Genomic DNA, 27,219 nt, shown 5'->3' with positions numbered 1-27,219 from the left:
TACTCGTTTTTTTTTAGATGCTAATGATGAGGATTTAATCTTGATTCATTTTATTACATCTCGTGTCATTCCACAAAAAAACTATAGTCTCAGCAAACAATTAAAAGCTAAAAAGTGATGCTCTTAACAAATTTACAAATGATACAGAAAAATTTTCAATTGGCAAAAGGCGAAGGCTACTTTGAAGAGTGCACTGAAACAAGAAGCTCTCTACAAGTGGCAATATCCATCAGCTTCAGTTGGCTCGGTTTACTTTCAAATACGGCAAGGCTCCTATCACGTTGTCGTAGTCGCTGCGATCAACTTGGATCTGTAAAAAGAAGCAAATAGTTGTTCATTAGAGCATAGGTACCGGTGAATTAAGCCAGCTAAATGCAACGTATAAGATCAATGCTGGATTATGCTTCTAGAAACTTCATTGCAGAGCCCGATTCAGTTAACGCGTTTGATCACAAACCAACATAACCAAATGGTAACGAGCACTGTGCAGTGTGCTAGAGCTAAAATGAGATATATGATTCTATAATAGTTTAGGACAATGGAGCAGGGACTAGAGCCCTTCAATCTACTCAGAAGAAAATACCAACACTTTAGTTTTGCATTCCTTTTACGAAGTAGGCACTAAGTTGTAGATAAAGAATATTTATTGACTTGAACGTAGCAACACGTGATTTACTGACCGTGCATATAGTTCATGACGAAAATAGTGGCACTGGACATTTCACAATTTTCAGAGGAAAATTAGACACTCATTCCTATTCAACTACTTTTTCTCCTGCAGTAACTCTGCATCAAGCTCTATAATCTCCCACAATCTCAACTAGTTTATGGAGTAACAATCTTGAACAATTATAAGCCCCTTTCAATCAAATGTGATAGAACCATTCAACAAATCATAGCAACCAATTCATCCTGCCCTTCTAGGTCAATCATTCTCCAAATCCAAACAATGTCCGATCCCCTATTCCAAATGCACAAATCACTACTACATGTCACAGATGCTTCAATGATGTTATCTTGTGCAGGTATAACATGTTGATAATACAGAGAGTCGGAGATGAGAGACTAAATGAACAATCTTAATCTAGACATGCTTTTCTTCGGTCCCTACTTAATCAGTTTCAAACCAACAAAGATAACTCTACAGAACAGACCTTATTTAATGAAATCACATTTCAATATACAAATTTTCTAAACAGAAAACTTTCCACGCCCATTTTTCTTGCTAGTAGAGCATGTCAAAGCCAAAATCCCAATTCCACTACACAATCATCTACTTGAAACCCAATCATCTTAATCACAAACCAACTCTATCCAAACCTACATTCGCTTCCACATTTGCTAGAGACAGTTTCAGCTACTACCACCACAATGCTTACATAAAAACTGCACAAATCAATCTACAGCAAGAAAATTAGGAAGTATATAGAAAACCACTAACCGATTTAGAGAGTCTCAATCTCCTCTTGGTATTCTTCTTCCTAAGCAAATGCTGCTTCCCTGCTCGCCTCCTCATTATCTTCCCGCTCCCCGTCACGCGAAACCGCTTAGCCGAAGCCTAACAATCCCAAAATTCAAACGACGTCAAGATCATTTTTATCCTGAAGGCCACGCAGTGGGCAAAAAATTTACCTTGTGGGTCTTCATTTTGTAGCCTTTCGCGCACACCAGCGTGAGCGGTTGTGGAATTCTTCGAACTTCCGTGGAGGTATTGACAATTTTGGTGAGAACGAGGGGGCGGAGGCCGCAAATGGAGCGGGAGGAACTGAGATTAAGGGTAAAGGCGCGTTTCTTGATTAACGGTGTAGATGGGACTTTTGCGCTGTGCGGAGCAAGCGGCGTGTGGCGGAAAGAAAAGATGGCAGCCATTGTTGCAGATGCAGTAGCCATGTTTACGAAAGAAAGATTGGATTTTTGTGAGAAATGGAAGGGATAGACTTCTTCCTTCTTGGTTGGTCTATATTTTAAATTTTTCAACAAATTATGACTCCCAAAATTGACCCGACTCAAATGTTTATTGGGCCTAAAAGTGGAGGCCCAAATCTGAGCCTACTGTTACCAGCAAGTTATAATGGTTTTCAGTTTCCACATCCAGATTAGTAGTAGTTGTTTTAAATCTTAATTAATCAGAATTTGATTAGATCTTAAATCACGAGTAAGTGAGTAGCAAAACATCAAAAATAAAATATACTACTACATCAAACAAACAGTATCTCATATACTTCTAATTTTGCTACAAAGTGTGCGTTGGAAATTTGGAATTGATTAACTAAGATAATGACAAAAAGGGACTTCTAATTTTTGTTTTTATCTATTCGGAACATATACTTATTTGCCAAACACGACTGAACAGGAATACATAAATAGCAGTTTGATCCCACACTTTTTTCAAAGGGAGCATACTAGTTCCTTTTTTTAAAGATTTTTAGAATTAGCAAACACATTTACTATTAACTAGAAAAAGCTCATTTACCTGATAAAAAATTCCCTAGTCATGCTATACCAAAGTGGCAATATGATATGGTATATCTTACTAACAAAATTTTAACATGTGGAAACATATAAACTCTAACTTTCCTCTACATTCCAACTAGATGCATAAATTATACATATACATTTATTATTTCTAAAGAAAAAGGTACTATTGTAAATTATGGAAACTATATGCCAATTTGAAAAATCATATACTCATAAAATATATAGATATACACACACAATTGATAATAAAATGAATAATCGTCAAAAAGTCAAGTGAGTGTTAAGATAATATTGCACCCCATTTAAGATTTGACGAAATTTTTTTGGATACATATATGCAAAAATCTACACAATTAAAAAATAATAATTAAATTTTATTAGCATTGAATTCCAAAAATTAAATAGTCTATATGAATAATTATATAATGTAATTATTTTTTTTTCAGTATTGCACATTAACTATATAAATGAAAATTTGTTATGTTAAGATATACAAATAGTTACTAATAATAATACCTAAATTTCACTACTTTAAATCATAATAATATATCATGTCAAAACTTAATAAAAATATGGAGTACTATAATAGATGATTGTTGCAGGATATAGTCATTTATTTAAAATTATTACGAACATGTAAATATATGAATATATATGCTGTATCAATTAAATTAAAATTCTGAAAATATGGAGCTCCCTCATGCGTTACATATATATGGTCCATCTATCATATATGGAATCTGATATCTTAGTTTACTTTTATAGTTTATCTAGTTGGAAGTGATATCTTAAATGCTTCTATTTACCACAATGTTATTAATAAGGCATACCACATCATATTGCTACTGTGGTGTGGCATGACTAGAGAATTTTTTCTCCATTTTACCTTGCATCTGACAACACTTATATATTTAGAGGTGTTTGGTTTGCAAGATTGTAATCGGGATTAAATTTGTAGTGTATTTGGTTCGTGAGATTAAATCCCACAACTCAATCCTAGATGGATAATCATGGGATAATTAGTCTTAGCTAACCTCTTATAACTAAAATAATCTCACGACTCAATCCTAGATTGTATCTTGGTATTATTTTATCTTGACAACCGAACACCACCTTATGATATAGCATAGACTAAACAGATTTCATTTAAATGGTAATAAAAGAGTTTCTGAATGAGGGACTTAACTGTGAAAATGGAATATATGAGGATGGTAAGTGCAAAAGGCAGCTAGGATCGATTTTGAGGATAATCTAAACTAAAATTTCAAAAAGCAGCTAATAACAACAATTGTATTGATATTACCAATAACCAACAATAACTATATTATTTTTGTCTTTATCCTTGAACAAAATCACACTTAACCTCCAATTTCGTCACAAATTGCTGTCGTACATGCCAGATTTGCCCATGCTCAAATCTCAATTACTGTACTCCGTATTTGTTTATTTCATTATATATATAGGTTTAGCAAAAACGTTATAAAGTACCATATAAATTTGATACTTATACAATATTATGAATTCATTGCAAAAAATGATAAAGCCTGATCACGAATTTCAGTCAGTAAATTGATTAGTTCATTGATATTTGCATAAATATGGCCTTCTCTATAGAGGATTTTCCAAATGTTTCAAGATATTTAAAGAATGTATAATAGCCAATTCACCATGTATCCAAGAGAAAATTAAATAGATTTGATTGTCATTGTAATTAACTAAAGTTCAATATATTTGAAAAGGCCGTGTTAGAAAAATTGTACCGATGTATCATGCACCCAAAATTTTCAACTGTGATCTCTTATATTACAATTGTTGTTTTTCTTTCTGTTATACTTGAAAATCGTTACTACTTAGCTTCAGCCACTTATTGTATTTTATAATTAGAAATTTTTACTGATACTTTCAACTCAAATATATATAATCTCATACTAAATTTGTTTACCAACAGTTTAAATTATAGTTACAATTTTCCCTTAATTAACTTAAAAATTGCTTGAAAAGAGGGATAAACATCTACTATATGATCCCATAATTTCTCTTATTGATTACATGCTGGAAACATGTGTAATTCTCAAAAAGAAATTTATCCAAACCTTTATTACTACATTTGTATGTAATTTCGTGTGATAATAATATAAGGTGTAAACTGATCACATAACATTGGATAATAAAGAGAGTTGAAAACAGTGTTGTGAGCTAGGCCTAAATCAGAGGAGTAATACCATACTAATGCACATGATAAGTTACAATTAATTGTACGTAAATTCATCTCTGCAACTGCAATCATGGTTTGCTAAGTACATTATTTCATCTCATATTTTGTGTGTGACTGCTATAAATGTTCATGCACCTTAACATGGTTTGTGTTACTAAAGTATTAAGTTCTAGTACTTATCAGTTGACAATACAGTTAGCAGAAGAAATTTATGATTTTGTACAAGCATTTAATTAACTTGATAATCCAGCTATAATAATTTAATTGTAGTTTATTTGCCGTTTTAGACGGCAATCTAAAGCAATTAATCTGCCGGCACTTACACTGCAAATCCACTTCAAATTGTTTAAAAGCGCCTTCACTCCAAGACTTGGTCATACTTAATTAAGTTTAACCCTATTATCTCCTTTTCTGATACTTTCCCATGGCCAAATTATCACCTCATACGAATTCCAACATCAATAGTAATAACAATACTAATTTGAATGTTGTGAATGGCGTCGCAATGAAGCCTAAACGCACCAGGAAAACAATTCCTAGAGACTCTCCACCTAAACGCAGCTCCATCTATCGTGGCGTAACAAGGTTCTGTAACATCATTCAAATTTGTGTAAAACTGTATAAAAATTAAAAGGATTACACATTCATATAGGATTTGAATTGTACCGTCGATAGCTCTGACCCATCAAACAGCCTGACACAGGACTAGTCTCTCACTTATATTATATGCATCCACATTGTTGTGTTTCATGGTTTTGATTTGCATTAATGTTTAGTCAAATATTAACTCTTAATTTGTTGCTGCTTAATTTAGGCATCGTTGGACCGGTCGGTATGAAGCACATTTGTGGGACAAGAATTGTTGGAATGAGGCGCAGAATAAGAAGGGAAGACAAGGTTGGTTTATTATTTCTAATTTCTTATTGATCATAATTATTAAAGCTATTTAATTATCATTATTAGCATTTTTTTCGTATGATGGTATTTGGTTTCTAATTTCTTGATGCCTTTTTGTGGTGCGGTGGTTTTCCGATGGAATCTTGATGGCAAACGCAGTCTATCTTGGTATGTTAATAATGTTACTTTAAGATTCATTGGTGATCTTCGTTTAGAGAAATTAATGCTTGAATTTGGTTTATTGTTGATAAATTAGGTGCTTATGATGATGAAGGGGCTGCTGCTCGATCTTATGATCTGGCTGCACTTAAGTATTGGGGTCGAGATACCATTCTCAATTTTCCGGTTAATTAATTTCCCTCTTGAAAAATCTTACTTAAAATAATTAAACCTTTTTTTTTTGGTAAATAAGTGTTTTCATGATAATGTAGGTATCAACTTATGAGAAAGAGATCGTAGAAATGGAGCGTCAATCCAGAGAAGAATACATTGGATCATTGAGAAGGTACGTCTACTACATTAATTAACGCATATAATTGAATTTATATACAAATAATATGTTCTTAATTAAAATTAATTACAGGAAAAGTAGTGGATTTTCTAGGGGAGTCTCTAAGTATAGAGGAGTTGCCAGGTAATATATATCTGCATACTTAATTATTCATCTTAATTTAGTTTTCCTACTATGATCTATGAAACATTTATAGATTTTGTTTATGGCAATTTCAGACACCATCATAATGGAAGATGGGAAGCTCGAATCGGAAGAGTTTTTGGAAATAAGTACCTATACCTTGGAACTTATGGTAAATATCAATCTATTTATAAAAGAATAATAAAATAAAAAATGATGAGTACTAATTTGTTTTCTCCATAATCATTGAAATTTGTTATTGCAGCTACACAAGAAGAGGCTGCAATAGCATACGACATGGCAGCGATAGAATACCGTGGACTGAACGCCGTGACCAACTTTGATCTCAGCCGCTACATAAAATGGTTAAAACCTGACGCCAACGCCGGCGATGCAGCTGCAGCCTCGGCCTCCACCAACCCCAACAACACTGGCTCATGCCATGACTCCGCCTCCCTACCACCCCTCCACCAAGCTCCTCCTCCCATATCCGAGACGCGGCCAGCCACGGCCACTTCGGCACTAGGGCTTCTGCTGCAATCTTCCAAGTTCAAAGAACTGATGGAAATGAACATGGCGGCAGAGTACCCTTCCACTCAACTTCAACCTCCGCCAGCGGTTGAAGATCGTGAGCAGCAGCAAACCTTGTTTGAATCCAATGATTACTGCACCTACAATGAAGATATCTATGTGGATTTTAGCTCTATGATGCACCACCCAACGCCGCCGCCCTTCCATTCACTGGAACACCTGGAGGAGCTATGATAATTTCGTCTTAATTCATATCTCTGGTGATTTAATTAGGATAGACCAATAAATTAGGGAGTAAAAATTAATTAAGTGGTTCAGGCATATTGTCACGTGATGTGTCCAGCCAATGATAACTGCAGTAATTGTGATTGGTTGGACACATCGCGTGTCAATATATCCGGACTATGGAATTTTTATTCATAAATTAGGGGGCCATCATGATATCATGACTGCAACCAAGAACCCAAGGCGTGATTTATGCAGCTAGAAGGTGTTCAGCTCCGCCCAAGTTCGACATCTGTGATATTTTATTCTTTTACTCTTCATTTTATAGGTTACATAAGTACTACTCCATATGTTTCATTATAATTTGCCTATAACAGGCTATGTAGCTTTCGATCTATAGCTCAGCTTTTAATCAATAAAAATATCTTTTCAGAATTGAGATACAGTATATTGTTTCTGAGCATAAATTTAATTAAACTTGATGCAGTATAACCTGGTTAGTGATCATGCACTTGACATACAGTTAATTAAACAACAAAAGATTACACAACAACAATAAATAATAATAAAAACTTATACATATATATATAATTCAAAGTTTGTTTTTATACATGCTATAATGTTGTATAAGCATTCTATTACAAAAATTAGAGTGAACTACACAAATGGTCCCTGGACTATGGGTTTATCTCGCCCATAGTCCCTGGACTTTAAAAATATCGCCAGTAGTCCCTGGACTAAGGGTTTATCTCGAAATTGGTCCTTTTGGCTTTTTTTTGTACGAAAATACCCTTTGATATTATTTTGGGGGGTTTGGGCAATTTGGTCTTTTTACACTTTTAACATTTTAAATCTGATATTATTTTAGTTATGTACTAACTTTGATATTATTTCAAAATTATCATTCTTCTTTCATTTTATTATCCTTCACTGAATTTTTTTTTATTTCAATATTAGATTTAATTTTATAAAATTAAATTTAATATTTAGATTTTTAAATATCAATAAATTTTTTAATGAAAACTATTAATTCATGGACACTATAAATATTGATTAAAACTATTAATTTTTGTTATTTAATATAATATTCAATTGAATTGAAGAAGTATAGAAAAATAATATTAATCATGATGGAAAAATAAGAGTTATTCTATTTAGCCTTCGTTCGGTTATTATAATTGCTTGTGATTAAATATTATGAAGTTGACTAAAAATTTGATCCTACTTAAAATTTTATATAGGAGTATTTTTGTTGAAATTTTCTAGTAAATTTTGATTGTTTTCAAATTAATAAACAAAAATTATATTAGTCTTACATTAGATGCATATTTATTTCAGAATAAATTGTGTTATATAATCTATTTATGATTAAAGCTATTTAAATATTGATGAAAACTAAGGCGTTGTCATACCTTATTGATTACATAGTACTATACACTATCAAATATTGATTATAACTATTAATTTTAATTTTTGCTATTTAATAATTTTTATAATTAAAAAAATTTATTGATATTTAAAAAATAAAATTTAAAATTTTGTAAAATTAAATCTAATATTGAAATTAAAAAAACAAATTCAGTGAAGGATAACAAAATGGAAGAAGAATGATAATTTTGAAATAATATCAAAGTTAGTACATAACTAAAATAATATCAGATTTAAAATGTTAAAAGTGTAAAAAGACCAAATTGCCCAAACCCCCCAAAATAATATCAAAGGGTATTTTCGTATCAAAAAAAGCCAAAAGGACCAATTTCGAGATAAACCCTTAGTCCAGGGACTATTGGCGATATTTTTAAAGTCCAGGGACTATGGGCGAGATAAACCCATAGTCCAGGGACCATTTGTGCAGTTCACTTCAAAAATTAAGGTATGCAGAACATCTTAATTGTGGTTAATTATGCAGGTAAGCTTTGATGACAGGTTTTGAATGAAAAATTGACATACTCCTACATCTTCATAAATTAAAATATGACGTCAGCTCCAAATATCAATACGATCATACAAATCATGTTCTGGTTCCATTTTTTTATTTTATCACTTTTTAGATCATAAAATCCACGAATCAACTTAGTAAAGTTTAGAAATATAAAAATAATTGCGCTGGTTGCCTACTAATTATCGAAATCCTCCACTTTCTGATTTAACTACCTATTAGAAAATATGTCAACAAAATTATTTAACTATTATGTTTTCATTTGATTTTACAATTTTCAATGTCAGTGACAACTTGGACAACTGAAAAATTAGGGAGCATAATCGGAAGATAAGTAAAATGATGTCACTTTAAGCTATGACATTGTATCATCTCCTTCAATTTGAAGGAAGAGAGAACAAGATTTTAGCCTTTATGAAAGAAGGAAAAGATTTTAACGTTGTTGATAAAACGACGCTATCCTTTACTAGCCAACCGTTAACGTTTAATTTATTTCCCGTCAAATTTTCAACTATTTAAATACGAATATTAATCGAAATTATTTATGATCGCAAAATTATACTACTACAGAGTTAATAGTAAAATAAAGACAATTAACCTGAAATAGATGATATTTAATCTGATTAAAAGAAAATGACAAGACCATAAGCAATAAAGTAAGAGTAGTTAATTAAGCATATGCAATTAGTATAGCAGTTAGAAGTTGAACTAACTTTCTCAATATTCCCACCAAGCAGAGATAAATATTTTCACACTTCTTCACGTCTCACCTTCTGCCTCTATATAAACTGCATCCACCACTCATCACTTCAAACACACAAAAATCACGATCAATTTAAACATTTCTCTTCCTCAGATCAACTCAAACAATGGCGGCAAACTACAGTCGTAGCTTTTGTTCATTGTTAATGTTGCTCTTAATCGCCTCGTTTTCATCCATGATCGAGGCCCGCAGCCTCCTCGAATCACCGATTCCCCTGCCGCAAATTCCAACTCTGCCAAAGCTCGAAATTCCGGAATTTCCAGAGGTTGAGATTCCAGAGCTGCCTAAATTGGAAATTCCGGCTCTCCCGAAACCGGAGGTGCCGGAAATTCCGAAACTTGAGATTCCGGAGCTGCCAAAATTGGAGTTTCCAGAATTGCCAAAACTGGAAATTCCGGCTCTGGAGATTCCGGAATTGCCGAAACTCGAGATTCCGAATCTTGGAGAAATATTGCCAATGCCAACATTGGTCCAACCCGAAGTGCCAGAATCGCCTTAACGAGATGCTATAAATAAGTTGATGGGAATGTGATATTATTATAGTAGTAATAAATTAATTAATTATTATAATTACTACGGCTACTTCTTGTTGTTGCTGCTATTGTTATTCTGTAACGTGATTATCATATTATATAAATATTTATTATTGACTTGTTTTCTCTGTGTCGGATATGCTTCCTCTATTTATATTCTTGATTTCGTTTTGAAGTCAAGTGTATAATAATAAATATTTATATGAAAGTCGAAAGATGATATATAGTCACAAATCACAATCCTGCGCAGGCCAAAACTTGATAGTATTTGATTGTTATGTTAGGAAAACTTCTATACTCTGTTAGGTAAATTGCACAATAATTCCCCTACAATCTGTTTAATGTCCACCTCAAGCTAAATAGCATGCCTATCTAAGGTGAATGAAAGATGATATATAGCAAGTTTATTCAATTTTTCGAATAACATACCAAGTTTTTTTTTATGTTGATGAAATAAGTTACTCCACAACATTTCGCCAAATATAGCATCTATATATAGCAAACATTGTTTACCAAATTTTTTGAAAACAAACGTCTAACATATTCAACACCACCAACAAAAAAAACACATTGAGCATCACACCAATCCTCAAAACAAGTATACTACTTTCAATCCCTATTTTCCACTTGTCGCATAACTCCCATACCTATATAGAGATCTACACTGAAAATAAAAAAGAGGAAGAACAAAAAAAAAGAATTTGAAGAATAAAAGAAGCGAAAATGGCTGCACCGGGACAGGATAGTGCTAAGAAAGTGCAAGGACCTCCGCCGGAGGGGGGCTACCAGGGGACGCCGCGGCCCGGGTCAGCCACGCAGCATTACCAGGAGGTGCTCCACCAGCAGAAGAAGCTGCCCGTCTGCCCGGCCAAGGCAGCGATCGCGGGCTTCGCGTTCATGTCGGTGATCGGCTATTTTACCCTCTATACGAAGAAGAAGCCGGAGGCCACCGCCCTCGACGTCGCTAAGGTCACCTCCGGCACCGCCACCCCTCAGAACACTCGCCCCCGGAACTAGACCGACCGACGGCGAATTGTTTGTTCTTTGTTGCATGTTGTTAATTTATGTTATGTTCATTTGTAATATTATTGTCACATTTTTTTTTATTGAGGGTCTATATTTTTTCATGTGGTTTTTTAACAAATAATCAATTGTTTGGGCCGGGCCATCGATGTGTTGGTTCCGACTGGTCATGGGCCTAGCTACACTCAAATTTTTGGGATCTTATCACCATCATTATTTTGGTACTTATAAAACTACATAAATAATCTAACATTTTTCAAAGGGGTTCGAATATTTATATTTAGCTATTGAGCATTACAATTATAATGGAGCTGGACAGTTTCTTACACGTTTGCAATGTGAGACATGTTTGTAATCTAACTCGTTATAGAATTAATCAAATATGTTCCAATTAACGATTTAATTGACTAATTTGGTCATTGTAATTAATAATTTTGTCAATTTTTAAATGAAAATAACCAATCCTTAATATTGAAAATTAAAAGCTACCGAACATAATGATGTGAATTAAATCGAACGTATGTTAAAATTAAAATGGACTTTAGTCTAGTAATTAATCAGGAAATAGACCGTATGTTCTAGTTGCACGAATATCTTTAAATTTAGCAAATGAATTTTGCTTTTGAAGGGAGTAGATTAACATTTTAGAGTTATGTTGCAATTATATGAAATTATGATAGCTCTAATCTACTAAATCAAAACTGAACTTGTGTACGCTAACAAGTGAACTCAAAAGTTGAAAGGAAAAAATATTTCATTTTTGGTAATTAAATTTAAATTGATACTGGATTTACTTTTAATAAAACGACACTCCACCTAAAATTCCGTATTTTGACACTACATATGCTAAAATATAGATTTAATTTCAAAAATACCACTCCAAACATTATAAAACATATAAAAAATGGATATTTCCCATTTAGCGGTGAAGTTTGGATGTTGCTCTGCTGCAAAGCACAATTTCCGAAGCTAATCCCAAAAATTGAATATAGACTTAGCAAGGTAGCATTCCTTACTCCACAAATTAACACGGATGGAATTATCGATAGATTTTAGGCGCTCGAGTTTTCATTTTTCTTCGCTTTCTTATTCACATAATCACCCGTGTGAGTTCTCCTCTCCTCTCTTCTCTTCTCTTCTTGTATATATGGGCGTGTCTGTGTGCGAATTAGAGCTTATGCATCAATTTTGTGCATTTCTATTTTCTCGGCTTTCTAATTTTGTTTTGGATCATTACTGATTTTGCAGGCAAGAAGGGTCGATCGTTTCTCTCTGGGGCTTGCAGTGGAGTGGTAATTATCACTTCACGCGCTCTAGACGTTTGTGTATTTGCGTTCTGATTGCTCCTATTTTTTAATTGTTTACAATGAATTTGTTTATGCTTTAATATTAATCTAAAGTATGCTTGCTGAGAAACACAAAGTTAAATCTGATGAAATTGATGGAGCATACTAACTATTTATGTATGCAAAAATATGTTTTAAGGTATGCTAACTCAGTTTGCTTAGCGACAAGCTACGTAGAGATAAGACATTAAGGTGCGGTTCGGTTGGCATGACCCATGATCGTACGATTATCCATCTAGGATAAAGTTGTGGGATTGTTTTCGTTGGAGGGGGTGGCTATGACTAATTATCATAAGAATATCCATCAAGGATTAAGTTGTGCGATTCAATCTTAACCAAACACAATACATAGAGATATAATCTTGCAAACCTAACAACCCCTAATAGTATTAAAGTAATTATTGGTAATGCAAACTCCTCTTGACAACCTTGCCCCGTGTATGGCGAACTTATGCGTGACATGCAGTGTTAATCATTCATATCAGCTTAAGCCTTCTCAGACATTCCCATAGTTTAGAGAATAATTTAAATAGAATTCGTTAGATTTATCAACATAATATTTACTTTGATAGTATACTAGAATTCAGCAAATATAAGCGTGTCTGATTGAAGGAATGTGTATAGTGCTAATTTGTTCATATAAATGAGGTTTACTTGGCTATCAGGTCTAAAGGATGTTCTAGAGTGATTAGGGTTGCATTCTTGATTGTTTTTTGTGCCAATCAATGATCATTCTGTTGCTGAATATTGATTTAAGCAGTTGGCTTCTCCTCATGGATTCCAGTCTGGCTATGTTACTCTTAAACGGAAAACTCAAAGATATTCAGACACATGTGAGTGAACCTTTTTTATGCATCTAGAGATAATTCTTGAAAGTTTTTAGTCAATTTGGTCCGTGTATTTAACTGTAAAGAGTAGACTTCATATTCTGAATTAAAATTGTACACTATGAAATGCCCTCTCGAAAAAATTCACGTTGGAAAAATAGTGTGGCTTTTCTCCTTGTACATTCTCTTCTCTCTCCGTTAGTTCCTCTATTTTCTTGTAGTTGGAAATTGCTCAACATTTTTTCCTTTGCTTTATTATGTTGATCCAGTAAGTAAAGAAAACTCATCTGAAATTCTTTTAAGGGTCGTCTTTTGGAGGCATGATTTATTTTTGGTATACTGCTATTGTGAAGTAGTATCTGCTAGGCTACAAGTGATTTCAAATCTTAGTGCTATCAATTGCTCTTAATTGGTTTTCCCTTTTGCTTTTGTAGATGGCCGTCCACACAAAACAATATGTGTTTTGAGGGAAGGCCATTATCCTTCCCAGAGCTATTTCAACCATGAAGAGGAGCTGCACAGAACATATAATGGTTGGGGAAGTTGTAGAAAGAGAAAAGTTTTAAGAGACTTAGTTGTTAGGTCTGAACTTGCAGATACCGGAACTGCTGGAGCCTCATATCCATCATCAGGCATGCTTTTACCCTGGTCTGTTTCTATCTAACTTTGTAATCTTATTAGTCCCACCACTCAATTTTCTGATCCTCATTGCAGATATTTGGTTCAATTCGAAGTTTAGAGGAATTTGCTTCTATATCGTAACATCTATTGCTGCCATCACTTTATTCGTTCCAATGGTTCTGCAGCATCCATTTGTCCTCATGTTTGATCGATATCGTAGAAAAGCCCAGTATCGTATCGCTAAAGCCTGGGCCTTTTTGACGGTTGCTCCTTTCTTCAAGATCGAGTACGAGGGATTGGAAAATCTCCCTCAAACTGATACCCCCGCCATGTATGTGTCCAACCACCAAAGCTTTTTAGATATACATACTCTTCTGACCCTTGGGATAAGCTTTAAATTCATTAGCAAGACATCAATTTTTCTTTATCCAATTATTGGATGGGCCATGTTTCTGATGGGTGTCATTCCTTTAAAGCGCACAGACAGCAGAAGCCAATTGGTAAGTGACTTCTTTTAATATAGTAGTATATGTATGTCTTTCAATTGTATACTCAACTAGATAAACTAAGGAACAGGCAATAGGTTCTTCCATCTGTCAGGGAATTAAATTGGTACAACTTAAAAATGTAGGAATGCCTCAAGCAGTGCATGTCCCTGATCAAGAAGGGTGCATCAGTCTTTTTCTTTCCGGAGGGCACTCGGAGTAGAGATGGAAAGTTGGGTACTTTTAAGGTATGGCTTTTTTTTATCTTAAATACTAGCATTTCTGGCTGCTTAAGTTAAGTTGCAATTTTTCTTTGATCAGTAGTCATAACTTTACACCGATGTTGGTAGGAGCTGGAGATTGGTTTGACCGTTTGAGTGTTTTCTTTAAAGTCATTTTCCTTTTGAGTGCTGACAGGGGTTGGTTTGAAATTTATAAACACTGATAATCAGTAATTATTATTAGCCTTTGAAATTTATAAACAGTGATAATTTATGATAATTCCTTGTACATTTTATAATCCACACGCATACTTGCACACATTATAATCATACATTTATTAAATGTGAATTATTTATCTCTCTTTAACTTACAAACTCACAAACTTTCTGTATATTTTGAAAAGTTAATGATTTAGTAGTAATATTCTAGTTTCAGTGAGGAGAAAACTGATAAAAAAAATGTAAAGTATTTATTATGTGAAAACTTTAATCACAATTCACTTATTTTAAACCTATGTTATGCATATCAAATTAAAGATCTTTTCGTGATATCTCATTTAAGATCCATAATACTTGCATATGTTATCCAATAGATCAAATTTCATAAATATAAAAAATATGCTTGGTATCAAAATGAAAAAAAAAAGAAATTATACGTAAAAATAGCAGTTGACAGTTTAATTTGTATTTTTATGCCGTTTTTAATTTTTGATTAATTTGATTGTGAATTTTTTGGTTTTTTTGTTAATTTAATTTTAAATACATATTTTCCCTCAATTCCAAATTTACGCTTAAATTGATTTTATATTTACCTACTTTTCTGCTTTTATGTATAGTAAGATATTGAACACAAACAAGGGGAACTTTGTCCATTGTGCTGAGAATATTTGACTGATTTATTCAGCATGTAGGAAAGGTGTACCTCATGAATATATGTTATATATTCTGTGACTTTTGCCTATGTGAGATCCCCACATTGTTATACTCTTGTCCTCAGTTGTAATGTTCTTTGCATGATATTGGTTTACTACAAGTATACAGTAATTAATCACTTTTGATCAATGGTTGATTAATTTGTAGAAAGGAGCATTCACAATTGCTGCGAAGACTGGGGTACCTGTTGTTCCCATTACTCTGATTGGGACAGGCAAAATCATGCCTCCTGGAATGGAACAAGAAGTGAATCCAGGATTGGTGAAAGTAATCATTCATCCTTACATAGTAGGAAATAATCCAGATGAACTCTGCAAGGAGGCTAGAAATATTATTGCTCAGGAACTTATTCGTCAAGGCTAGGTGACCATATCACATTTTGTTTCTCTCCAAAAATTAAGATTTTGAGGAGCATTGAGATAGTATTAGCTGAGAGTTTTTGCGCATCCTCTGTGTTTTTCTGCTCCGGTGGTAACTCCTGGTTTTAGCCTGAGCAGCAATAAAGCAAAAAGTTTGTGTTTGATAATCGTTTTTAGTAGGTCTTTTGCGAAACCGTCTCACAGACTAAGAGTCGTGGAATGGAATGATCTGAATAATACTTTTGTTGGTATTATTTGGATTTTTCAATTTCACAAGATTTTGTATTGCATCTTTACTCTGATACTGGTACAAATTTAGGTTTCTTGAAGTGTGTTGTGTTTACTGATACAAGGAAAAGATAGTGAGAAAGATGGTTGTAGTGGGGGGATGTGATGGTTGGCGCATTTTTATTTATAATATGTTCATTTGGCTAGTATGTTAATACAGTAGATAATACCAATATTTGAGGCTGAATTTTGAGATTTGGACAGTTACCAACCCGGTTTTTGATTGGGTAATAAGAAGCTGAAAGCGCTAGCAAACAGACTGGGTCCATTTTCATCAAGTGGAATTATGTACTAGTACTATAAATTAATGGATCTGTTCAAATTATACTCTTTGGAAATAATTTAGCTGCTCTGTCTTAACGATTACTATAATATGGCTGTCTCACAATGAACTTGCAAAAATGCAGAGTAAAAACTTAAAATAATTAAATGTTAAAATAATTAAATGTGTGGGATGTAATTAATTGCTAACTAATTATTAATCCCAAATTGAGACCAATTTTTAACAATTAAATTAGAAGATCTTGTAGTTAATATAATGGCAAGTGTAATATATTTTAAATTTAAATAATTATTAATTAAATTAAAAGGATATTAATGTCAAATGTAGTAATTATAACTAACTACTTTCTCTCTCCTCAAAATTATCTCAAATCTTTAAATTTACGTAACTCTCTCAATTTAAATTATTTTTTCGCAAAAAATATATCAAATTAAAGATAATTTAATAAGGATTCCAACGAGATCTCAATTGCATATGTTCCGACGATGTTCGGGTGATGAAATTTGATAAATTATATTTCAATTTTCGTACATGTTGATAAGCAGTTATTTTCAACAAATACAACAAAAAATCTATTGTAGGCAAAATCTCAATATTATGCATGTCCAATCTCAATAAAAATGTGTTGATATTTTATTGTCCTTATGTTGATATTCTAATGTCATATTGTTGATATTTATAATACACAATGTTGATATAAAAAAACACTCACGAAAATTCTCATATGATAACATAATGACGATATTACCCTTTTGTTGATATTTTGTCTACTATTTATTGAGATTTTGTGAGCTTTAATCTCATCCACTCATTTTAAAATCCAATGGTGGAGATTTAGTCTTGATTTTGGATTAGGGTGCTATAAGCATTAGAATAAGATCCTTAAATGTGTAATGGTAGTCTCAGACTAAATTTTTAAAAATTAGTTAATTAATTATATAATTAAATGCTGAAAGTTACATTAAATAAATGCATAAAATGACATCATATTCGATTTAAAACATTAGTAATTCGCTGATGTCTATATTATTATTTACAATATCTACTTGTAAATTTTATAAACCGGTTGGACCATATAAACCAATTAAAACGATTGCCAGAATAATTTGTAATTTTATTACTAGTTTAATTTAAATATATTAATAAATGTAAAAATACAAAGAAGCTATTCACTTGTCTTCTAAAATTGACTTCGCCTCTGCAATCTCCCTCTCATGTTGTTACTGAAACAAGCGCGGATAATGAATTAATCTCTTTGCAGTTTTGCTGTAAGTCTCTTCGTTTGATTTGGTTTTCTGTACTTCGCTATCTATTTTATTTCCTTATCTCTGATTTATTTTGCTTCTCTCCCTCCCACTCCGGTTAGGCGGTGATTGATTTTGTTGTTAGTTTACTGTTGTGCTTTGCAATATCGTCAAGTAATAATAAGGTTTGAGCAAATTTAGATTGACGCAGAGCTGGCTTTATGCAGTAGATGGATTTACAGCTGTAGTCGATTTACCGTTTTTTGGGTATAATGAAGAAACAGTTGAGTTTGTGATTAAGTTTTAATTTGAATGCTTGTTTTGTTAGTCGCGAGATTTGTTGGTATAGTGAAGGTTAAGGCAGTTAATATGCAGGGGACAAAAACACTGAACAGGATAAGTGAAATTGATGTCCTTAGAGGGATAGATTCTCTTGACCAGAGAAACTGTTTTCTTGGTTCAATTGTATAGGTTTTTGGAGTGTTCTTCGTAGAAAATTGCGAGAGACGAGTTCCATATATTTGGGGATGGAGTGTTTTGGGAAATTAAATTTGTGAAATGAATTTTGAGATGGATTTCTTTTTTTGGTGGGGGCTTCTTTTAGGAAGATTGCCGGTGGTGGAACATCGAGTGACTCTTATAGCTTAGAGTTGCTTGTGGTAACTGATTTAAAAGATCTTCTCAAGCCTCTGGTATGTGTGTCTCATTAATTTGATGTAGGACTCAGGTAGAAATGGAATTGATGAGAGCATAATAGTGCTATGTTGCATGTTCTGAGTTCAGTTTTTTACTTTTTCCTAGACATGTTGCTATACATATACTTCTTACCAGATTCATGTGGAAATATTAATTTCATCTGGAGTATGTCTTCCTCTTGTTGATTAACCATGCCGTATTATTTTTAAAGATAAACTTTTGATGTGCTTAGCTCTGTGTTTTAGTAATGCATGATTTGCCTATTTGGGACTTGGGAGTATATCAGGAAGTGGTTCGCAAGGGTGTGCACATCTTGTATGATAATTGTGCATGTATATGAGTTAAAACATGTGCTTGTGATAATATTTTTCATACTGCTTAACTTGTTTTAGAGTGATTGCCTATAACATGGGCAGAAAAAATGCAATTCAGTCGTATAGCACATCAGAGTTTTTTAGCATGTAATACCTTCTTCAGACTACTTATCTTTCTATTCTGCTTGCAGTCAAATTTAATTTCATCATACAAAATGTTTGATTGTGGTCCAAAGACTCAATACACCGCTGGGCAGCGGGACAAGTTTGTAAGGTATCCTTTTCATTTTCTATATAATTCTCGAATTGTAGAGTTATCTAATTCGCTGGCTTCACGGAGCTTAGACTGCTTATGCTAAAGATGCTTTCTGAGAAAGTGAGGTTTGAGAAAATATAATTTGTAAATTTCCTGCAATGTTGGACGCTTCTTCAATCATGTCTGTACAATAACTATGTGTTCTCAATGCACTTGGGATAAAGTACCAGATGCTGTTTCACTGTCTTTTATTAGACAAGTATTTATGAAGGTTTTTTCTTTCTTCTTTTTGTTAATAGATTGGATGAGTTGGATTCCAGACTCTCATCCCCATCTACTTCAGTTGCTACAAACAAATGTGGCTTTAGTATCGATGGTTTGGGCCGTGGTAATCATAGAAATCCTGCTCCATCGAAGTCCTTTAAGAGAAGAATGGAGAAAGGATCTCAAGGTCTAAAATCTATTGGCCGGTCTCTTGGTTTTGGTGTCTCGCAAGCAGTTTTCCCAGAGGACCTCAAGGTGTCAGAGAAGAGGATTTTTGACCCCCAAGACAAACTCCTTACCCTTTGGAACAAGCTATTTGTGATGTCATGTATTCTGGCAGTATCTGTTGATCCTCTATTTTTCTTTCTTCCAGTTTTTAACAAATCAGAAAAGTGCCTGGACATAGATAGAAAATTGGCTATCACAGCTACAACATTGCGCACAGTTGTTGATGCTTTCTATCTTATTCACATGGTTCTCCAATTCCGGACTGCTTATATTGCCCCATCATCCCGTGTGTTTGGGCGAGGTGAACTTGTAATTGATCATGGAAAAATTGCTAAGCGGTACTTGAAGTGCTATTTCATCATTGATTTTCTAGCAGTGCTTCCCCTTCCACAGGTTCTAAAAAATTGCATTCTTTATTGTCTTTTGAATTGTACTACTATCTTTAGTCTTTATCCTTCCCCGAAACATAAAATGGCTTTTTATTTACGGATCAGTTGCTGGAATTTTAAAAAATTTGATTGATATCTACTTTCTAGTTAGATTTCAGGATAGCTATAATCAATACCAGAACAGAGGTGATTAATGTAGAATGTTTGCTGCTGTCTTTCTTGAGTTTATTTCTCCTTATAATTTTCCTAGATTTTTTCAGTAAGACATCTTAGTTAGATGCATGAACTTTATAGGTTGGCTATAGCTTTCGCAGCCATGGAATCAGGGGATATTTAAGATCAATATTTACTTGCACGTTTTAGTGTCTGAGCTTTTCAATCTCTTATTTGAAATAACTATATCTATTTCAATGGTTCAACATGTTATTCCTTAGCATTTTGGTTTTTTGTTGCTAAACATCATTTTCTTTGATACTTGCAGATTGTTGTCTGGAGATTTCTACAGAGGTCAAATGGATCAGATGTACTGGCTACAAAGCAAGCATTATTTTTCATTATTTTGCTGCAATATATTCCTCGATTCGCCCGAATTATGCCTCTCACTTCAGAATTAAAAAGAACTTCTGGTGTCTTTGCTGAAACTGCATGGGCTGGTGCAGTGTCCTACTTACTGCTGTACATGCTTGCCAGTCATGTAAGCATCCTTTTGAACTGTTGCATGACATCTCATACTACCGTCCGGTGGAAATAATAATAAGAGAACATATTCTCTCTGTCTTATATGCAGATAGTTGGGGCTTTCTGGTACTTGTTATCTGTGGAGCGTAATGATACATGCTGGCAAAAAGCTTGCAAACGTAGAGAAAATAACTGTACCACTGATTTCTTATATTGTGGAAATCAAGATATGGCTAATTATAATATCTGGAGCAACATTAGTGAGAGAGTTTTAAGCTCAGCGTGCCCTGTGGGGGATGAAGACAATCCCCCATTTGATTTTGGAATTTTCAGGCAGGCTTTGGCTTCTGAAATAGTTTCGTCAAAGAAGTTCTTGTCAAAGTATTGTTACTGTTTATGGTGGGGGCTGCAGAATCTGAGGTAAACAGACACCTGATCTTATGTGAATGGTATAATCCATAATCTTCATGTAAATTAAATTTATGTTGCCACACGAATTTGCATTTTATACGCTTGATATCATTGTCAATTTGCTTTCTGTTTCACTACTACCATTTCGGATATTGTTGTGTCTTTGGTTACCACTGTTGCTATACCTATGCTGATCGGATTTGGAGCATCTAGAGAGGCTTTGGTAATAACAATTGGGTTTTACCAATGAAGAGTTTTTCTACACTTTCTGGCTGCTCTTTTTTTCAATAAGTTGGTTTAGTTGTTCTTCATACACCCTCACTGATGAGTGTATTCATGGATATTTGTAATCAACATGATATGGTCAGATAATCAAGTTTAAAGACATGAATCTTCGTCTTATCTGCAGTACTCTTGGACAAGGATTACAAACCAGCACTTACCCTGGAGAGTCTATATTCAGCATTGCACTAGCCATCTTTGGACTCATTCTTTTTGCACTCTTGATTGGGAATATGCAGGTAAACAGTGATATGTTACAAATGAGCATCTTCCTCACCCTCCTTTGTCCATCTTGTAATTTGATGCAACAATCTTCATCTTCTCTACAGTGTTGTTAAGTGAAATAATATGTATTAATTTAAAACATTTCTGGGTTCTAAAATGGGGCACATGAAGTTCGTGAAGTTCTATACTGAATTATGAAAACAGATCTGATATGCATCCATGAGTGTTTCTTAGTCCAAGTGAAAATAATACGATCCTCCCCTGTTTGTGAGGGGTCATTATTGGAGAGAAATTTATCTAAATTACCTTTTTCTGGTGTATCATGTTTTAATTTTTGTGATCTTTATAATGCAAACCTTTGATATTTAAGTGCCTCAACTTTTTAGCTGTTTTGATCTTTCCACAGACATACCTTCAGTCGCTCACTATCCGCCTTGAAGAGATGAGAGTTAAAAGGCGCGACTCGGAGCAATGGATGCATCACCGCTTGCTCCCGCCAGACCTTAGGGAGCGGGTTAGACGCTGTGATCAGTACAAGTGGTTAGAGACACGTGGTGTGGACGAGCACAGTTTGGTCGAGAGTTTACCAAAAGATCTCAGAAGAGACATAAAACGCCATCTTTGTCTGGCATTAGTCAAGAGGGTCCCACTCTTTGAGAATATGGATGAGAGATTGCTTGATGCCATCTGTGAGAGGCTGAAACCTTGTCTATACACTGAAAGCACTTACATTGTACGTGAGGGCGATCCAGTCGATGAGATGATATTTCTCATACGGGGCCACCTCGAGAGTGTTACCACTGATGGTGGAAGAAGTGGTTTTTTCAACCGTAGTTTACTCAAAGAAGGAGATTTCTGTGGCGAGGAGCTTCTGACATGGGCGTTGGATCCTAAGTCCGGTTCCAACCTGCCGTCCTCCACTCGGACCGTGAGGGCACTGACTGAAGTGGAGGCTTTCGCCCTGACAGCTGATGAGCTGAAGTTCGTCGCCAGTCAGTTCCGACGGCTCCACAGCCTACAGGTCCAGCACACCTTCCGTTTCTACTCGCAGCAGTGGCGCACTTGGGCCGCCTGTTTCATTCAAGCAGCATGGCGACGCTACTCCAAGAGGAAACTCCTCGAGCAGCTAAGGAAGAAGGAAGAAGAGGAGGCGGAAGCAGCCGGGGCAAGCAGCAACTCTGGCAGTGGCTCGTACAGCATTGGTGCCACTTTCTTGGCATCCAATTTCGCTGCCAACGCGATGCGTGGGGTCCACAGAAATCGGAACCTCAAGAGCGCCCGGGAGCTGGTCAAGCTACAAAAGGCATCAGAGCCTGATTTTACCGCCGATGCAGATTAGGTATAATTTTCTAGTTCAGGATCATTGGGATATTATATGAGGTGTATTAAAGATTCACATAACTCATTCAAGCTATACTAGTCAAAGTGGTATTGTCTAGACTTATAGAACAACTTGTATGCAAATTAGTTTGTTGATTCGTTCAACATCTTGACCTTGCACCAAAAAGAAGTAGCATGATGATTTGATGTCTTGGCTTGTCACTGAGGTGAAATTTATTGTTGTGATATCAAGCAAATCGTTAGTGCATCGAATTTTTGTATGGCTTCTAAATTGCAGATTTAGTTTCTCTAATATTGCATCAAGTTTCAGTTAAGTGATTAAGCTTGGAAGGGATGTACCCGTGATTATTGTTTGTGCTGGATTGGTGGAACAGTAAATTTACATTGTTATACGACCAATCATTCATGAAGAGCCCCACGTGGTGAAGCACCAAAGAAGAAAAGGTACTCTTGCGGTATTACATCATGTTTTCTTATTGGAAAACCAAGTAGTTGATATGATACATTGTATAATCTCGGATTGTCTGTTTATTGAGTTTTTTCCCCTTAAAATGTGCAGTGGGATCCCTCTTTTAGCATCCAAAAGGGTTAAGTAGTTAAGACTAATGATGCACCATCTGAAATTAGTTCAAAACACTGTATGTGTATTCTAACATCATGAGAAACACTTATTACCTTCTGTCTTACTGTAACACTCCACTCGAGCACAATGTATTCGCAACAATCGAAAGTACTCCATATGATGCTAATATGTATTATTGGGATTTCAAGTCAAGATTTTCGAGTAGGCACGATAATTATCATCTGTTCCATGGTAGGTTACAGGACATGCTCGGAGCAAGAAGAGTATGATAAGCCTGATCGAGGTAGACTGATCGTGGTTTTCATATTGCTGCATCATCAGGTTGAGTAGATTTCGAGGCTTGTTGATGAAAGCCACTAGAATCTTGAAGGTAGGCATTCATTCTCTATGCAGCTGTGAGAAACTGTTTTTACAGTAGTGAGTAGTGTTGCCAGATTTCTAAAATCCCGTGCAATCTAAGAAATGTGTCATCGGGAAGGAGTATAATTGTGTCCTCGGTGAACCCAAGTTGTTGATATCCCTTTGAGGGACTCCAAAGAAAGCTTACACAAAACTCAATCGGGTTGGATGCATTTTTAGCATGATAAGCTGTCAGGAAATTTAAATTAGTTAATGCATATTCGAGATATTAAAATTTGACACTACGCAAATAGTGATAGAGAGGCAGACAAGTGTGTCCAATGTAGGGATGTCAGTGTAGCCCGCAACTTGTGGGCTGACCCGAATAGCCCACCAAATTTATAGGGTTAGGGCCAGAAATTTCTTGCCCGAAAAAATTAAAACTCGATTATCCCGCAACCCGTTAGGGCCAGACCCGAAAACCCGATAGGTTGGCCCGAAAATCCGATAAAATTACTATTATTCAATATTTTTACTCCTAATTCGACATTTCATTGATTAATGAATAGGACTCCTAATGGCGGACGGAGGGAGTAACTTTCAATTTTATGTTAAATATACAAAATATATATTTAATTTTTATTAATATAAAAATTGATAAATAAATTAAAAACTTCAAATTCACAAAAAAAAATTAAATTTCTAAAACATGCGTTAAAAATTTAAAAAATATCTCAAATATTAGTATTTGATCATGTTTATGATTGTATTTAAGCATATATCTCAAATTTATCATAATTAAATATTTCACATTTTATAAATATAACTATTTTTATCATTATTTATTGAATTGATCGCATGTTAATATTATTGGTGGCAACCAGATTAACTTGTTGGGCTAGCTCAAGACCCGAGCTTTTAGGGTTAGGGTTGAACTTTTATAACCCGAAAGAAACCACAACCCGATTAGCCTGCACCTGATTGACCCGAAATCCGATGGGCCGGCCCGATTGACATCCCTAGTCCAATGACACAAAGATGTATAATAAATTATCTATTTTGTTATGTATTGAATTTTAGCCTATAGAAATTTAATGTCAAAATAAAATAAGATGACTAATTGAAATGATCAGACGAATAAAGTGTGAATAATATTTGACTGAGGAAACAGTTCAAATTATCTTTAAATAAAGTACGTCACTTTTTCATTTTAGGATACAATCTCAACTTTATTTTACATCTCAAAGTTACAAACACCTAATCTATGCGTTCTACTATACCCAATAAGGTTGGTTTTAAGTTGTCCCAATATAATTAAGTCATTCTTTTTAATAATAAAAAGTTATAGGACTATATTTATTACTATGTCTCATATTTTACCATATTGATCTGTCCATTAATAAAAGTCACATTTCACTTTTACCTAAATGGTAAGTAAATCTCACATTTAACTAAACCCACTTTACTCACATTTTATAATTAAACCAATATAAAAAAGTAGGCCTCATATTCTAATAACTTTTCTAATTCACGATTATTTGCATTTCTTAAAACTCGTGCCAATACCAAACGTGACTCATATTATGGGACTAGGTTTAATTATTTCTTCTGTTTTACTCTTTCTTATTTATTCTTTCTCTTATTTTAGTATAATCTTTTTCTTATCTATTTTTTTTCTCGATCTTGTTTTAGGCTCTCTTTATTATTTAAACCACTAATCATCAATTCTTTTTTTCTCTATCTTGTTTTTTCCTCTCTTTATAATTTAAACCATTGATCATCAATTTTATTTAATCTTGTGCGTAATAGAAACCTCTCAATTACAATAGAATGAAATTAATGCTAGTAGTATATTATTTATGAACAACATATGCACTTTCTACTTTGTGAGACCTTTAGTAAAACTTTTATACTAAAAATTATAAATGTTCTTATATAAGTACTGACTACCGATCAAGCATTAGTATATTTTTCATGTTAAGACTAGCTACCTCTCAATACGACTGACATTATATACCCATTTACTTTGTAGGAGCATTATATATTTATATTGTGTACGTAAGTTGATATCACATTTTTATTAATATTTAATTTGAAAATTATTATTATATATATATATATAATATGATCGATATTTTTTCTTTTAAAAGTATTTTTTAAAATTCACGCCGCGCTAGTCAAGATAAGATATACATATTCGGATGAAAGGAGTGTGAGAAATAAATATGAAGATGGAAAAGGACTAATGCCCTAAATTCTGTGTCTCCTAGCCAAGCTGAGTGAGATCATTTTAAATAACTTTTCGTCAGTAGTATTTTGTACTTTATGTTTACACCTTCATTGCTATTGCTGCTGTTCTGTAATCTCCGATAACAAGACAAAATTCAGTCCACATTCAATATTCCCAATTCAATTCCACTTATATCAACCACAAATTATAGATACATATACCGAGAGAGATATAGACTATAATGTTTTGATTAGACATAAGCATGCTATATTTCTTGGTCTTTTCAGTCAAAAAGCAATATATATTGATCTTTCCTCCCACTTGATCGCAGCTTTCAGTTCTACTAATTTTTTCGGATGATAACTTAATTATTTTGTAAATTAGGTTATTATTTCATTCACTCTTTTCCTTAAAGAAAATTCTAATTTGTCATATTTAAAAAAAATATTTTTCATATATTTATAGCTAGCTTGATTTCATATTATATATTACTGTAATACTTCTAATTACTTGTTTGTAATAGTAGTACTCCCTCCGTCCCACTTTAGCAGTCCCGATTACTTTTGTAAACTCGATCATTTTATGAAAATGATACGGAGTAATAGATAGTTAAGGTGGAGAAATAGTAAGGTAATAGAGAGAATAATTAGGGAAGATTATATTTAAGATTTGAAAATATAGTCCTGACCAACCATGCATGCACTATTTTTAATTCAAGTATATTTTGTCAAATTGATACCAACATTATTTTTTTACATATCAAGATCATAATTTCATATACCAACATTACTTTTTTTTATGTATAGAAAATATACAGTCATGCATATGACCAACCATCTATAATGCAAGACATGCATGCACCCATAAAGCGATAATTATTTTATGGTATGGAATTGAATTTTTTGGAATTTCGTAACTTTATATTTTGTACTTGTCATATGATTTATATCTTTAATTTGTACTACATGTTAAGAGTTATAAATATAAAATCCATTAAAATAAATTAATGTACTCAACTTAGTTCTCATCGTTAATGTCCAATTAGCTCTTTGGTTAACTTAAAATCCAAATGTTGAGGCACAGTTAACTGAAATTTTTTGATCAATAAAATTTTAGCCTGATTACGTGTAATTCGAAT

The 27,219-nt window shown here is 33.8% G+C and overlaps 5 protein-coding genes across 6 annotated transcripts; 4 read left to right on the top strand and 1 right to left on the bottom strand.

Annotated features, from left to right (window-relative positions):
• Positions 1 to 27: 27 nt before the first annotated feature.
• LOC125188665 (50S ribosomal protein L35, chloroplastic-like) lies at positions 28 to 1,948 on the bottom strand. The gene is made up of 3 exons (XM_048085657.1): positions 1,633 to 1,948; positions 1,442 to 1,558; positions 28 to 310 (listed from the first exon to the last, which is right to left on the bottom strand). The coding sequence occupies exons 1-3, from the start codon at positions 1,888 to 1,890 to the stop codon at positions 236 to 238; spliced, it is 450 nt and encodes a 149-aa protein (XP_047941614.1). The 5' UTR covers positions 1,891 to 1,948; the 3' UTR covers positions 28 to 235.
• A 3,169-nt stretch (positions 1,949 to 5,117) lies between these two features.
• Positions 5,118 to 6,989, top strand: LOC125189285 (AP2-like ethylene-responsive transcription factor At1g79700). The gene is made up of 8 exons (XM_048086578.1): positions 5,118 to 5,278; positions 5,508 to 5,590; positions 5,750 to 5,758; positions 5,847 to 5,935; positions 6,022 to 6,095; positions 6,174 to 6,224; positions 6,320 to 6,396; positions 6,490 to 6,989. The coding sequence occupies exons 1-8, from the start codon at positions 5,118 to 5,120 to the stop codon at positions 6,987 to 6,989; spliced, it is 1,044 nt and encodes a 347-aa protein (XP_047942535.1).
• A 3,786-nt stretch (positions 6,990 to 10,775) lies between these two features.
• On the top strand, positions 10,776 to 11,383 carry LOC125186689. The gene has a single exon (XM_048083103.1). The coding sequence runs from the start codon at positions 10,939 to 10,941 to the stop codon at positions 11,230 to 11,232; it is 294 nt and encodes a 97-aa protein (XP_047939060.1). The 5' UTR covers positions 10,776 to 10,938; the 3' UTR covers positions 11,233 to 11,383.
• Positions 11,384 to 12,185: 802 nt separating this feature from the next.
• On the top strand, positions 12,186 to 16,359 carry LOC125190351 (1-acyl-sn-glycerol-3-phosphate acyltransferase BAT2, chloroplastic-like). Of its 2 annotated transcripts, none has more exons than XM_048087631.1 (7): positions 12,186 to 12,344; positions 12,487 to 12,530; positions 13,345 to 13,417; positions 13,846 to 14,043; positions 14,126 to 14,532; positions 14,633 to 14,765; positions 15,819 to 15,954. In XM_048087631.1, the coding sequence occupies exons 1-6, from the start codon at positions 12,272 to 12,274 to the stop codon at positions 14,738 to 14,740; spliced, it is 903 nt and encodes a 300-aa protein (XP_047943588.1). In that variant the 5' UTR covers positions 12,186 to 12,271; the 3' UTR covers positions 14,741 to 14,765; positions 15,819 to 15,954. The 2 variants fall into 2 exon arrangements, with proteins under 2 accessions (XP_047943588.1, XP_047943587.1); XM_048087630.1 differs by having other exon boundaries at positions 12,187 to 12,344; positions 14,664 to 14,765; positions 15,819 to 16,359.
• A 1,395-nt stretch (positions 16,360 to 17,754) lies between these two features.
• On the top strand, positions 17,755 to 23,176 carry LOC125188779 (probable cyclic nucleotide-gated ion channel 5). Its single transcript, XM_048085832.1, has 7 exons — positions 17,755 to 17,869; positions 19,047 to 19,129; positions 19,411 to 19,996; positions 20,474 to 20,686; positions 20,780 to 21,090; positions 21,491 to 21,602; positions 21,995 to 23,176. The coding sequence occupies exons 2-7, from the start codon at positions 19,071 to 19,073 to the stop codon at positions 22,925 to 22,927; spliced, it is 2,214 nt and encodes a 737-aa protein (XP_047941789.1). The 5' UTR covers positions 17,755 to 17,869; positions 19,047 to 19,070; the 3' UTR covers positions 22,928 to 23,176.
• Positions 23,177 to 27,219: the final 4,043 nt, after the last annotated feature.

The sequence above is a fragment of the Salvia hispanica genome, chromosome 5 (genome assembly GCF_023119035.1).
Source record: "Salvia hispanica cultivar TCC Black 2014 chromosome 5, UniMelb_Shisp_WGS_1.0, whole genome shotgun sequence".
Classification (NCBI taxonomy): domain Eukaryota; kingdom Viridiplantae; phylum Streptophyta; class Magnoliopsida; order Lamiales; family Lamiaceae; genus Salvia; species Salvia hispanica.
Note: the sequence above shows the minus strand (reverse complement) of the source record. Positions and strands in the feature narration are given on the sequence as shown.